The following is a 15,152-nucleotide window of genomic DNA, read 5'->3' as shown; positions in this document are numbered from 1 at the left end:
TTGTGTATTTTTATTTTCACGTATTCAAATAATGATCCTGTGATATATAATAATAATACGAACCCCGTCACAGACGTATATGTGTGACGCGTGACATAATTTGAGAGTAGGGCCACACCCTGGATGTAATAACGCAGGAACATAGAGAATGACATTTTCGCATCTGTTCATCTAGCGATGCTTCATACTTTTCTGCCGCTGGTAGTGGGTCAAACAGCAAAAGCCGACGACAGCAAAAGATGCAGTTCTTAGGCATTCCTTGAAAACCCCGCAGCGTTTTTGAACAACAGAACGAACAAAACTAGTTTTTACAGCGGAAGCCGAATATAAATATTTGTCTTACTCTTATTAGTTTGCGTATATTGTTTGAAAATTAGTACTTAATTTGAAATTCAACGGCAATGTAACTTCCGGTTTTCGCCGAGCAGTTTTGGGACACTTTGAACTCTGACCTATCGGGAAAATTGCTTTAAATCTTATTCTTGCATTTATTATTGTTATAATGTTATCATTAAAACTATTTATAATTATGAATTTATAAAATAACAATGTTTTTTTTAACTGTTTTATTCTTATAAAACATTTTAAATAATATTTTGTACGTGCAAAAAACAATTTTGCAGATAGGTCAGAGGGCAAAGTGTCCCAAACCTGCAAAAACTGTCCTACAATGCATTGAGAATTTTGCGCATCTTTATTATAAATCTATCATAAATGGAGAATCATCCATAGAAAAACACTTCCATATTCGCCGTAGAAGTGATGATTTAACAGGATTAACTACCATAGGAATAGATAAATAGCCTACAATTTTTGCCCGACACTACAAGCAGGTTGCACTCATCTGCTGTGTATGTCTGCAATCATAGATTGAATACAATGCCTCTATTTCAAAGATACTAATCTTACAGGTGCGAGTGATCAGCACGATATGAATTTCCTATAGAATTATGATCCAGGTCTTTGTCTCTGTTCTTTGACATCTATGATTCATCTATGGTAGTTAATCCTGTTACATCATCACTTCTGCGGCGACTTTTTGGTCACTAATCCTCAACAATGATTTGCAAATAAACAATACCTTTATCTATTGCTCGTGTTGATGGTGCAGTTTTCTCATTTTGATCCAAGATACAAACGACACTTTGAATTTGAAATGCAAAATGTAGGCCATCAACCTTGATCAATTGAATTGGCTATTACAAGTCAATTGAGTCAATATATTGTGACTCAAAATCATATGAATACCGTAGTGTTCTATACAACTTCTCACAATTGGCCATCATGTCCATGTTATCCAAGCACCAAGCAATTTTTACTTACAGTTTTATTGGAATTGTTTTTAAAAAGTCACCATATGAACACATATCTCTTAAATATGGTTGCAAAGCGTTCCACAATATCATTTTGTCCAAATAAAAGTTCAACTGGGAAGATATTATAAAGTGTAGAACATATTAGTCTAATAATGCAGAATTAATCAACGGTTACACATGCGCTATACGGCATAGCCAATCTGTATAGTATCACTTCCTTCCCATAATCAATTGTTAAGAACAATAATTATAATGAGACAGGATTACTGGTTACAGAACTCTCCACACGATCATTACCATGATTAAAAACAGCAAACATGTTCAGTCTTCGCTGGTACATTTGCGTTCAACAAAACAGTAAATCGAGCAGTGGAAAATTGTTCTTCTTTGTGAAGAATTCCAAGTAAAATGAAGGTCTCACACCGTTAGTGACGTTCCACCAATACACCATGTCTCATCAGACTAGCAACTCATCAAATCTGACTGCTTCCTTTTATAGGCTACAGGAACTGCCGTAGAGGGTTTGATGAGTTGGTCAAAGAAGATATTGAGTGAATAGTCAGCGAACTCCGATCATGTTGCGTCTACTAATCATCGACTAGTTACCGACAAAGAAGCTGACAAGACCACTAGGTGGCTGAAAGATTAAGATATCTGGATCGATTCGTCGAAAAGGATACTCTAAACAAGGAAAAGGAGGCCTATTCTCTCAACTCATCACGACCTCCACGGAAGTTCCTGATCCAGTAGCCTGTAAAAGGAAGCTTCCAGATGTGATGGGTTGCCAGTCTGATGAAACCACTATTGTAGTGGTGAAATGCCACTTTGAATACTTTGAATTGTTCACAAAGAACAACAATTTTCACTTGGAACTAACTTGTTCAAAAAGCTACACAGCGGTTTGAATTTTGTAAGCGGGTCCTTCCAATGTTCCCCTGAATGAACAACGTTTCTGTCGGTCGGAAATATTTTTGTACTGTCCACCATGGCCACAGCCTTAAAGACAATACTTCGTCAATTCGTTGACGTACAAGCGGTATTCCATGCATTATCTTCTTGCGTAAAACAACATTTGTCCATGGAAGAAACTGTTTCAACAACGATCACTTTTTTCAAGAAGACACATAATCTTGTTCTGGTGGACCGGGTAACTACAGTACCGATTACCCGAAGAGCCCTTTCTCCTTGCCTCTAACATTACATATCTGCGTATAATTGCGTTGTACATTGTACATGTGTACATGTAATTTCCGAACCTTTTCACATAATAGTATTTATTTACAAATATGAACATCGACGGTTTTCCGACATCTCTTACACTGGACATAACAACACCACTTGAATTTACAGTTACATCGTTCCACAATCTCTTTCCTGTACGAATTATGGCCTCTTCCACAGCACATTAGTCCGCAGCCATCCATTCCCATACTAGTTTTATTACATTCACGTCCCATTGTTCCTAAGGACCCTGTTCTAGGGTCATAATTACAATAATCTGGTGATTGTTGTAAGTAGACCAAATCGTCTTTTGTAGGTTTGTTAAATCTGGAATCTGTCATTTGTAGTTTTCCTTTCTTGGTAACTTGCACTTCTGAAGCACTGTCGTATTTTGATTTCAAAACTTGGCCGATGCTTCTGAAGGGTGCTAATTGTAGCCAGCATGTTTTGAGGCTGCATGATCCTGATACACCATGACACTTACATTGGACACCTGCGTTATTGTAAACCACCTATATCAAAGACAAAATATAAGAAAATAAAAACAATTAATGTCATAGTCTTTGTCTCTTAAATGTTATTTATCATGGTCACAATCATTTCGCATTTTCGCACCTTTCTTGGGCCATAACCATCGACTTATGCCGATTTTGCTGGTTCTATTCTTTTAACCAATCAGACCCGATTCTGATAACCGATTGGGATAGAAGTCATGTTACGTACTCAAAACGCTGGTTAGCAATTCGTTGGTAAAAACAGGTTACCCAACGTTGATTAACTGACAACATTTGGGTGACTTATTTTAAAAGACCTGGCACTGTGTTGTTCACCTAATACCAAACGTAGCCTTTCGAACAAATGTGTGGTTACCAGGTGAACAACACAATGTTTAAAATAATTTTAACCAATGTAGGATAAATCATTTTAACCAACCAAACTAAAGTTGGTTAAAATTATTTTACCAATGTTGGGTCAAATGTTTTAACCAAGGAATTTTTAACCAGTGTGCTTGCGTACATGGCATGACTTTTATTATCAAAATATGATCCCTCCTTTTGCAATTATTGTTTTCCCTTTTTCTATGCTGTCATGGCTTGTTGAGAATGTATTTTATTTGGCTGTAAATGAATGATATGACAATAAAGGTTGATATTTTAGTAATAAACTCAATTTGACCTGTGTACAACCCGTCTATCATAATCCTATTTGTCCTTCGACAAAATATTAGGAAAACATTTACTTTTGAAAGAATGTAAGGTACCCTTACGACTAATCTAACAATGCATACAAATCATGTCGTTTTTGTAACAAATAAAGATATTTCTGGCTTTTTACCTGAATCTAGCATTACGTATCATGTTACATCATGGTAGTACACTAAACTGAAGTCATTTTCCAGTTAATTACTTCATCTTTTGTAAATTATTTTGCTTTCTTTGAAAGTAATAGTTGCCAATATTTTGTTAAGGGCAATAGGTGTAACACCCTTGTGGTCTACCAACAAACATCTTGCCCCCTTCTCTTTAAGCTCGTAGACTAATGGGGAAACAGCTTATGGTCTCTTTTTGTACAATAAAAGAATTTCAACGGTAAAATTTACTCTCAAGATTTGAAAATGAACAAAAATGAATGGAATATAAAAGGAAAAGCAAAAAAGCTACAAAATTAAGCTTTTACTTGATCCCCTTAAGGGAAGATAAACAAGCGAATTGCTGTCTTGAAAGTGGCGCCTTTGGTGTATTTATTGATAGGGATCCAATAACTGTTGTGATATGTCCAGATAAGTGATTGAGGGCGCTGCTTGATTGCTTTATCTAAGGTCCCATGACAAAATAATGCAATTTTAATAGAACTTCAGAAGTGAGTAACAATGCTATATATAGAGCCTGAAGTGCGCATGGCTTGCATACATGACCTTTCCACTCCCAGCTTCCTGCCCATACATTCAGTTTCAAAAGTTAATCCACTGTCGTAACATTGGACCTGACCCCTTCACTTAACCCTAATAGCAACATTGAAATATAAGCAAATTGAGAGTGGCCATGATGAGAGATTTTACATTGAGCATTTCAAGTAGCTCACAGAAAGGTGGAGGTGAAGTACAATGCGCAGCAGACATGCATATAACTACACTTTTACCAAATCTCCACCCCTTCGTTAATGTCGTTGGTAATTTTTTTTAATCTTCATTAAGTTTTATCATTGACAGAATTATATTGAGACGTTTCTCGTCGGGTAATGACACTTTACTATAGGACTACATTTCGTCCGCGCGCGTGCCGACAAGAGTCCCGATTAATCACATAATAGGTGAATGATCATGGTGATATCAATTGACATCTCGCATACAAGCACCGTGCACATCAGACGTAAACCTAAACCTACTATTAAATACAAGGTTAGATCCATCTGCACCAGACACGCGCAATGATTGCCACCATGGGACGTGTCTGGTACAGATGTACCTAACATTGTATTTAAAAGTAGGTTTAGGTTTTCGTCTGATGTGCACGGAGTTTGTATGCGCGATGTCAATTCAGATATTACATGTATGTGATTAATCGGGACTCTTGAATCACATCACATTGACGTCACGCGCGCGGACGAAATATAGTACTACTAGTCCTATAGTAAAGTTTAAACGATTTTTAGACATATTCTTTATGATTATAGTAATTACTTAACAGGTCAACATATAAAATAATAAACATATCAACATATCAACATTATAAAATAATAAACATATAAATGTACAAGAAACAAACAGACAGCAAACAGAAAGACGAAGAAATGGAAACCAACAAAAAACTCTATAACGTGCCATGGGTTTCTGGGTGTATGGGCCTCAAGGAAGAACAGATGATTAATTGTGTTTTCAACTGATTGAGTGTCCCAGGTTAAAGAAGAAATAAAACAAACAAACAAACAAAAGACGTTTATAGAAAAGGATTGCAGCCCTCCAATAGTTTTAACATTGAATATTGTTGTTAACAAATAAAGCAATTAAAAATCACATAAAAAGCTTCAATATTGTAAAATTCTCTATACTTTTAAATGAATTACTGTTAAACCTGTTGCTGTTGAGTCCCATTCCACGGGGTCACCAACCGTGTGATGAAGCTTGTCAATAAAAAGAGAAAGTACTATAAAGTGCCTTAGGGGTTCGAACCAAACCATTACAAGTTGAACTTCAAATGCAAATTCACCTAACTAACCATGCAACCCACGTGAATCGCCTCTAACACCGTTTCGATAGATGAATCAATCGGGGATTGCAAGGCTTTGGTACTTTGCCAGCTCTTAACCTACTTTTTCCAGTAATTGAAATTAGTTGCGGTTTTGTACTAATAACTATCACAACTATGATAACTATTAACAAAGTCAATAAGAGGCTAACACACTTACGCAAGACAAATTAAGCAATACAAATTCTAATGCCGAATGCTTATAATATTCGTCATAAATATGTAAAACTTTTGGCGGTATTAATCTATAGAGATCAGAAGGTCTCAAAGCATTAGAATGTTCATGTTATGACACGCCAAATCTCCTTACTTTTTTTTCATTTCGGTAATCGCTTGACAATAAGAAATGGTATTTTACGGAAATTATTAAAACCTGTTTATTGTATGAAACATGAGATGGATTATAAAAATAGAGCTTGCAATGTTGCTGGATATTATACTAAACGGATTGGTAGAAATAATGGCTTTCAGCGTAATAAGAAAAGTCCGATTACATATGTTTTTCTTTTTAGGTTTTAGCCATAACATCAAACATTTCTAAATCCATTACACGACACTTAGGAAAATTACAACTACTTCTCATTGACTTTCAGAATTTTGGATAAAAAAGTACATGGTCGTATATAATGATAACTATTTTTGTACGGCGAAACCGATGAAATCCCCAAACTCCTCCTTTCAAGTTGTGGTACGAGGGTCGGCTGTATGTAATGAATGTAATAAAGTTGACTTGCAACCCCATATATGGATTCTTTTCATGGCATTTCACTATGGTCACATAAACACAGTACCTTTGTCTTTCAACCAACACATGTAAAATGATATCATGGACTTGATTACGTAACAACATTAGCATAAAATCAATAGACTAGGGACATTGCCAAATCACGCAAAATATGCAAAAAGGCGGACCTTTTAAATTACAGCAAAGGCATGCGGTTCTTACATTACTGACAGACTGGCAGACTGTGGCAGACTGGCAGACTGGCAGACTGGATTGTTGCATGTTCATGAAATACTTTCCATCATTATAAAACTGTCATTTTTTTACAACAGTTGCTGTGTAAATTCAATTCAATTCAATTCAATTATTTAACAAAATATCCCCTATTGTATTGAGCAATATATTTGGGTTGACCCTCATGCTAGGAATTCATCCTCTTGTGTTCCTAGTATTATAATGGATAGTGTCGCTAGGATCCACAACATGCTCATCTATCAGGGGCACAGTTCTTTAACCCCAATACATTTGTACATTCATTGAATGACCTTTCAAAATATGGGGATAAAAACTCATACTCTGCAACTTCAGGTCAAATTTTGCACTATGATTGTTCAATTCAGGTTATTGGGCTATGCCATTGGGATGGGGTCATTGTGGTCCATAGTGTGTAGCTGTGTGTGGTGGCCTAGATTTGTGATAAATAGGATGGAAAGTGGTTGTCAAATCTTAATAGTGTTAGTGACCCTACAGACTTTTTATTGGATGTAAAATATTTGATGTAACATATCTACGGTATTTTTTTAAAATCTATTCCCATTCTATTTCCAGTATTTAAATGTTTAGGGGCTGTGCAATAATCGATAATATATTTCTACCAGATATTATACGTAAACATATATCGATTTTACGTCAGATATTTGTTGTAGCTTGTTGTCTCCCTTTCCTTCACACCAATTTTTATGAACCTGCAACAATCTGTGACAATTTGAGCCTGTATGACCCTGACATGACCTTGATAATTTTTGTCCACCATTAGGGGTAGTTCTAACCTGACATTACTACCACTAGTATACCAAATGGGATATGTTGATACTAGTCTCATATTCTAACCCAGTCTGCCACAGTCTGCCAGTCTGCCACAGTCTGCCAGTCTGCATAATGTAAGAACCGAAAGGCATGTCTTTAAAACGTCCGAGAACAGCAACAGTACATAATACATACGGCTAGTTTTGGGCAGGAATAAACACTGGGTCCTTTGGTAAAATATGAGACTTGCTATTAAACTTGGGTGGAAATGGGACGTCTTTGAACTTCAACAATGTACAGGTAAATCTGGAGAGGGGAATCAACGAGTTGCCCCAAATCACAGCGGTGGCGGGTAGTGACTGGGCCGCCGCGTGCGAACATGTATTTTGGAAGGTTCATGTTTGCTTTAAATTTTGGGAGGTTTTTTGATATTTTTGGTAATGTTTCAAAAAAGCAACATCAGTGACATGCCAAAGACAAATCTTTGGGCACATATACTTTGTTATTGTTAACTGACAGTTCTTTTCCACATACCAACGTTACCATTCGCTTCTTTACTAATATTATATATTTTGTGACTTGAATTTGGCGTTTTAAGCTTACCATGAAATTAACACTGATATAGTGGACATGCTCCTTTTAGAATTTATGTCTGACCATTTTTTGTATAAATGTAATAATAGTCGAATAACAGTTATATTTTAATCGCGGCCCATTTTCTAGGGAGACAAACAAATTAAATTTCCACGTTTGGTATTTTTGGCAAAATCAAAATTTTTATAGAAAGAAAAGCCTTGTTTTTGTCAAAAATAACACATATTTGACCACACATTATAAATAAACTAAAAAAATTCCAGCCCGGCAAAGATGGTTTTATGAGCTGGAAGTTTGTGTTCTACTACTTTTCCAAAAGGCAGCACTCTCCATACTTTAATTCCCGAGAAAATCTAAAATATACAACAATACCTCATTTCAGCCTCTTAACCTTAACAAAAACGACTCAGTTTAAACCAGTGACTGTAGACCATTGATTTTAAGCTGATGTTGTTACGTAATCAAGTATGTGATATAATTTTTACATGTGTTGTTTGAAAGACAAAGGTACAGTGTTTATGTGATCATAGAGAAATGCCATGAAAATAATCAATATATGGGGTTACAAGTCAACTCTCATTACATTAGACCGACCCTCGTTTTGGATATGATTCCTGTCATCGTTCCGAAAGGATTTACAAACGATGAAGAAAGTGATCAAAGTAAAGAAGCCAAGCATTTTCAGAACAGTTGGTTTCTTAGTCTTATGCTGGGTTATATCGGGTACTTCGTGATGTACAGTTGTGTCACCTGTCAAGAGTTACGGTATAGTAAAATATTCAGCACAGAGCATGGAATATAAACCAGGAATATGTTGAAATCATTTTCGAATCGAGTAGGCTGATAATATTTATTTATGTTTAACAACGTACAAATTGCAATACATGGGGGTTGAAAATTGATATAATAATAATTGAATTGACTTGTATAATGGACACAAGAAAATAACAAAATTATAGTTTATGACTGATGTGTACTATTTTGTAAACTATTCAAAATTAGATGCAGTAATGGAGCCCCAAGTCTACCTTCCATTTCTGAAGATTACTTTGGTATGTTTTATAATGGTTTATAATAAAATTGTAAAATAAAACACTTTAATTTGATTTCATGTATGAAGTGTGTCCTCGAAATGGCCAAATAATTTTATTTAAAAATTAAGAACTTAAAGCATTAAGTTGTTAAAGCGCATTTATCACTGATTACTTCCGAAATACATATGCCTATGGCGTAACGCGGGTCCAGAAGTACCTCTGTCTCAGGATAGTCGCGACATCAAATTTGTGTGTAACATTTACTTGGAGCCACCATCGATCAAATCTAAACACTTAAAGCATAGATTCAAGGCTCAGATATTTTAGCCAGAGTCATTTATCACAAAGACCTTGCTGTGGTGGACATGGTGTAATGGTTACCTCTCCCCCATAGACATTCATTTTGCACTGTCACCAAAAGTCCGTGTGTGTGCACGGCGGAGGTTCAGAGCAGGGAAAGTCTACATTGTTGTCTTGCTCTTCGAGTAATGACGGAACGCATCTGAATGCCAACACTAAAACTAACGAAACAACGAATATGTCTGTCTACATCTTACTAAGACTGACTTGTGTGGTAGGTCATTCAAATTTAAAAAAAATGTACACTGTGTACTGTCATAACGATGTATAGAAGTGTCACCTGTTAAGTACGTTCCTATTTTTCTTGGTTTTTGTGATGCGCTGAGGAGTTCTTTTCTTATGTAAAATGCTATGTGTTTTGTGATTATTGTTGGTTACGTGCTATCATATTTCTTATTGAACATTATTCATAGCACGTGCTGTATACGTCTGAAATGAAGACACATTCTTGTCTTAAAAACTTAGAAACAGATCAGACGCTAAATTGCTTAATTAACGAGTTAACTTAGTTTAGTTTTTGTCATCTTTTGTACTCATTTTTAAAGTTACTTTTCCTGTGATTGGGATTTAGAACCTGGAACCTAGAAGTGGGTAGCATTTCGTTGGCAAGGATATACTCAACCAGTCAGTCGTTTAGCAGTTTTAAGACTAGACTATAATTTTCAAAGCTCTAGGTGCCGTTTTACTAGCTGAATACACTTGGGGTTGATGGAAAGAAAGAGTCGCACAATATCACCATGCACATGATGCAGGCTGACAGTAGCATGCCTTCCTGGCTAGTTTACCGTGACATGTCCTATATATTCCGGCTGATTCTTCCTAACAGGAATCCTGGAACCACAAGTATACCAGTGTGTTATTCTAACTCCATTCTTACTGAGGAGTATATACCCGGTGCACTGTAACAAATTTAATGGATTTCGTTTTGATAGGCAGTTGAACAAATCGCTGAAGTTGCACCGCTATTGTTCGGCAAAGTAAAAACCACCTTTTGAGTCTTTTATTTGAAATATTTACTTAGGTATAAATTGTCCAAGCAATTTGATAGGTTAGTGTTCAAATTGTGTATGATTTGACCTATTCAGTGCTTCTCAGGTTTGTTCTGCGCTTTTGTCACACACGGATTCTTTTATTACGCCATGTTGGCGTATTGATACAGCTTGAAAGTGCAACTCGGTTTTAAATTCAAAAACTAAATCTGTGGTATTCGTAAATATTATTGGGAGTTATAAGATTTAAAAACTTTTTTCTCCTAACCACACATGGGCTACTACTCCTTTCAGAGGCAAAAGAGAAGTCGTACAACATATTTCTGTATAAGGTTCAAGAACGTTTTCACCTTTCTACTTTTCGTTGCGGTTTTAATTGGAAAATGTAGAGTACTCAAGTTTTCTTGCCAACATTCAATTATGTTTTCGTAAGACACTCGCGAACCAGAATCCAATCCGTCAACAAATGTATTTTAACAATTAACTATTATTGCTATTCTGTATTGTGCCAGATCAATTCCATTAAGTTTCGCTTAGTCCTTGATCACGTGACCTAATTGTTGGCAAACTTTTTAAAGTAGAATGACTAATTAAATACGACCTGCTTGTGACATATTGCCAGAAGACTACAACAACATATTTAATGAAACTACGTTTTGAATTGTTGAAACAAGAAAAGAATGTGGTTTGACACGCTTTAATATGTTCAAAAACATTGCCCTTTTCTTTTCTGGGTTATATCCATCGTTACGGTGTGGTCTGGGTGGGTGTTAACGAACATTTTACATGAAAGATATTCTATCAGCTTTATCTTCACCGCGGGATCGAACTTGCTTCCTTAAATGCATTAATTCTTTTTGTTTGGTGGTGTTTTTTTTGGTTTTTTTTTTAAATACCAGAATTTATCTCCTAGCCTTTACGACGTTAATCTCGTCCAATACCATTGAACATCTGTAGGAGATTGATTCACGTGGCAAGTCAAGTGAATAAGTCACCTGCAAGAACTATGAAGGTATTGGACGCAATAAACGTCGTGAAGGCTGGGAGGTAAGGTCTGGTATTTGAATAATGTTATCCTATGTTAAACGTGCTGGATAATAAGATAACTCACAAGTCAGTATATAAACGATTCCAGTAAGCTTTACCATATTAACCTGAAACATTTCTTTGAGAGCAAACTGTTCTATCAGACTGACATAATAGTAATTTACTAATTAGGTTTTCAATTTCCTCCAATCCATCAAGACAAAATATGGATATGGATCCATAATACCCGTTTCCACCCGATCATGGTGGTGTTTTCTTTTCATATTGTCTTCTTCACTTTCACTGACGAACTTTTATACTGAAACAGAATGACAAAGTTACAGGATGCGAAGGGTATTGGGGAGTCATTTGCATATCCTTGTATCACTCATTTTGTAAACTGTCTGTCATTGTGCATGTATTTGAATGTTTCTTTAAAATAATGTCTACCCAGTCTTAGTGTTTGATGTCATTGTACTTAAAGTACGATAGCTAGACAACGCGACCAATTTCTTATTAGGTAGCCACGGGCTTTGGTTATACTCATACCGAGTTATGAGTGCACAGCATCCGCTGTTCAGCTCCAAAAAGACACGACCAAAGGTTCCCGCCCCGTCGATCTAACGACGTACCCCGAAGGGTAAGTAGAGAGGCAGTGGCCCAGTCTCATGCAAACCTATGTGCTGTCCAATCATTTTAGTCACGAACTACATAGTTCAGAGCAATTATCAAGTTAAAAAGTTTTGATTTAAGATAAATAGTATAATTCTTAAGTCACCTAACAATCACAAAGCACGTTGCATTCGTAGAGATTGCATTATGGTAGACATTCAAAACTTTCAGTTTAACTTCAAAGCATTTATGTTAGTAGTTTAACTTGCTACAAGACTATGACGTTTAATGTACTTTATAACAGACATGGAAGTCTAAATTAGGCTAAATTTAATATTATGAAGGTTGTATATTGTGAAGTAGTCTACTTTTCCTTCATAAATAAAGTAACGTAACATTTTTAAATGCAATTACATTTCATATCTTTTGACCGAAAGTTTATTAAAAGATGGTAGTCTAATGGTATATCCCTGACTTCATCAATAGGATGTCCATGGCTTTCCATTGTACATCAGGTATTGCCTTATCCTAGTGAGGCTTGACCAAAATAGATCATAAATTAGGTACTCGATTCTATCCCCATATCATAAATAACTGATGGTAGCATGAAACTATCCGTATATCATCGATTAGTTTGACAAAAACTGACGAATAATACAGATCGGTAGAGTGAGAACTTTTTTGCGCGCCATTTGTTTCATCAGCGGAAGAAATGTGGTTAGCCTGAATAAGGAAGGGGGACTAGGTTTCTCGGTCAGATGTCAGAAAGGGGAAAAGTGTGTTACGTGACTCACAATAGAAGAAAGAAGTGTGTTTCCATGTTTGTGGAGGATGATGGATGTAAGCCATACCTTTTACACATGCAATAAATCCCAGGACTCTTTTAAGAAGGAACCTGTGTTTTCCTATTCAGGTCTCTGTTAGACGTAGGCTATAGAGTATACACACAGAAAGATAAAGTGCACCCCGGTTCTGTTCCATGTACTAATTAATGCAACCATAGACCATGCAACGATGTCAAGTTTACTTCAGATGAATACAGAATCTAAATGCCGAAGTAGTGTGGATATTCTACGCATCATAATTTTGGCTGGTAAAACAACTGAATTCCAAAGACTATTCATGACTTGAACCAGGGATCATTGCTTTGAAAGTAGTATTATAATAATAACATAGTGCTCATATATGTCCAGATCTAAATTACAAGAATTTATGTATGATGTAGCCTAATTAAAGAGTGAAGGCCTCACTATCAACTGATCAAGTATTCCCATATTATCACGAAAGGGTCTCCTTAATATGCCACAGGCTTGTAGTCACCTTGTCGTCTAAGGTAGACATGTTAGAATACTGGATGAAGTGCGACAGAATTTAAAATACAGTTCTACTCCACTTTTGAATTAAGGCTGTCGAAATGTTCTATATCAATCTGTTTCTGTCAAAGTAAGTAAGGGTATATTTGGCTTTTCTACTGACTGCTAACAGGCTATATCCATAAGCACTTCTGTATCTTGTGTCACCTGTCAAAATATCGTTTATTGAAATCATATAACAAGATTGTAATCTGTATTGTTGCCGTCGTAACAATGACTGCCCGGGCTGACTGGTCAATGAACATGGCTAGCCAGCCCAGACCACCGTTACAACGCAATTCATTCAATGGCTATGTAGCCTAAGCCTAAACCTGATCTGGCTCCGTTGCATAGGCCAAGGACAGTGGTACTAGGCTTAAAAGCTATCCTTAAAACCCTAGGCAGAACATTGCATGCACCGCCAGACAACTTCAAGGCACGTTCGTATTCAGGCTGTGCCTCGAGCCACCGTGGTAATATTATACACATTCTGCTTCAACACGGTGATGTCAAAAATGGTTCCATAAACGAAATGACAAAATATTGAGTAGTTCATGGCATTCAATTTCATGTAAGCAATTGTCAATGGAGAATTGCAAATTTGTAGCGCATTCTGAACTTTCTAGTAAAGCTGAAAAAGACAATCAACTAATACGATTCTTAGAAGTTACCCCCTTATGTTTTTGCGATGAAATTCGGAATTGTTTTGACCGTAAGCAAGGTAAATAAGGTCATCTTCCACATCATCAAAGTAAAGCCTTGTTATGAACGCGTCAAAACATAATAAAAACAAACCGCGCCAAATTGACATCATAAGGCTTCTGTCGTGATGTCATTCATCGCACTGCAGTCGTCACTGACTACATTTACACCCAGTAGCCTACAGGTCCTTCTCACCTATTACGTTGCCACCAGTATATATGCTGTGAGAAAGAACAGAAGACCCAGATGAAAACACCAGCACATTCAAAGGAACCTTCCCCCATCCCCAACATCTATACTGCCTGGGGGTTGCGGTAGTATACTAGGTTGGCGTTTCATGACAGACGTGTGTATCAGTCGTATCCACATTAACACTCTGGAGTCCCCTCGTATCTTATAATGTTTTAGTGGGTGAACCACTAATGTGCTCTAAGGAATATTGGTATTAAAAGTTCATATATTCTTTTTGGAAGTTGGGTTACAATGAAAAGGAAATAAAAGGTGAGGATCTAATAAAGGCTTAGGGTCATGACGGTCAACATGGTCAAGTTAATTATGTTTTCCGGTATAGGCACGCACATAGAAAGTGTGTGCTCTGACTTTGTGACCAACATATTTAATGTGATTTAAATAAATATTACTACCCACAAAACAAACCAAACATTTAAAAACTATTAAGAATATTGTTTTTTGCAACGCTAAATCGATTTCACTGATACTCTGTTAAAATGAAGAAAATATTTATTTCTGTCTGACTCCAGAATGAGGATATGGTGCAGATAATCTGCGAGAATTTGAGAACATTACGCAACTCGGAGAACACTAATCATAGTAATGCAATCAAATATTTTGCTTCAAGACCAATTAAAATTACCATTTCAGGAAAATCACATAAATGCGCATATTTGGCGTCCACTCAGCCATGATCTTAACCCAGCATGAATACCGAAG

The 15,152-nt window shown here is 36.3% G+C and overlaps 1 protein-coding gene across 1 annotated transcript in view; it reads right to left on the bottom strand.

Moving 5' to 3' along the window:
• Nucleotides 1-1,872: 1,872 nt before the first annotated feature.
• LOC140149187 (protein Wnt-5b-like) overlaps nt 1,873-15,152 on the bottom strand; it is a 177,568-nt gene continuing 164,288 nt past the window's right edge. Inside the window, exon 7 of the mRNA XM_072171396.1 lies at nt 1,873-3,049. Within this exon, the coding sequence (XP_072027497.1) occupies nt 2,591-3,049 (459 nt within the window). The 3' untranslated portion in view covers nt 1,873-2,590. The remainder of the gene's footprint in view (nt 3,050-15,152) is intronic.

Source organism: Amphiura filiformis, chromosome 3, assembly GCF_039555335.1.
Source record: "Amphiura filiformis chromosome 3, Afil_fr2py, whole genome shotgun sequence".
In the NCBI taxonomy this organism is placed as follows: Eukaryota; Metazoa; Echinodermata; class Ophiuroidea; order Amphilepidida; family Amphiuridae; genus Amphiura; species Amphiura filiformis.
The sequence above is the reverse complement of the archived record's forward strand: the minus strand, read 5'-3'. Positions and strand labels throughout refer to the sequence as shown.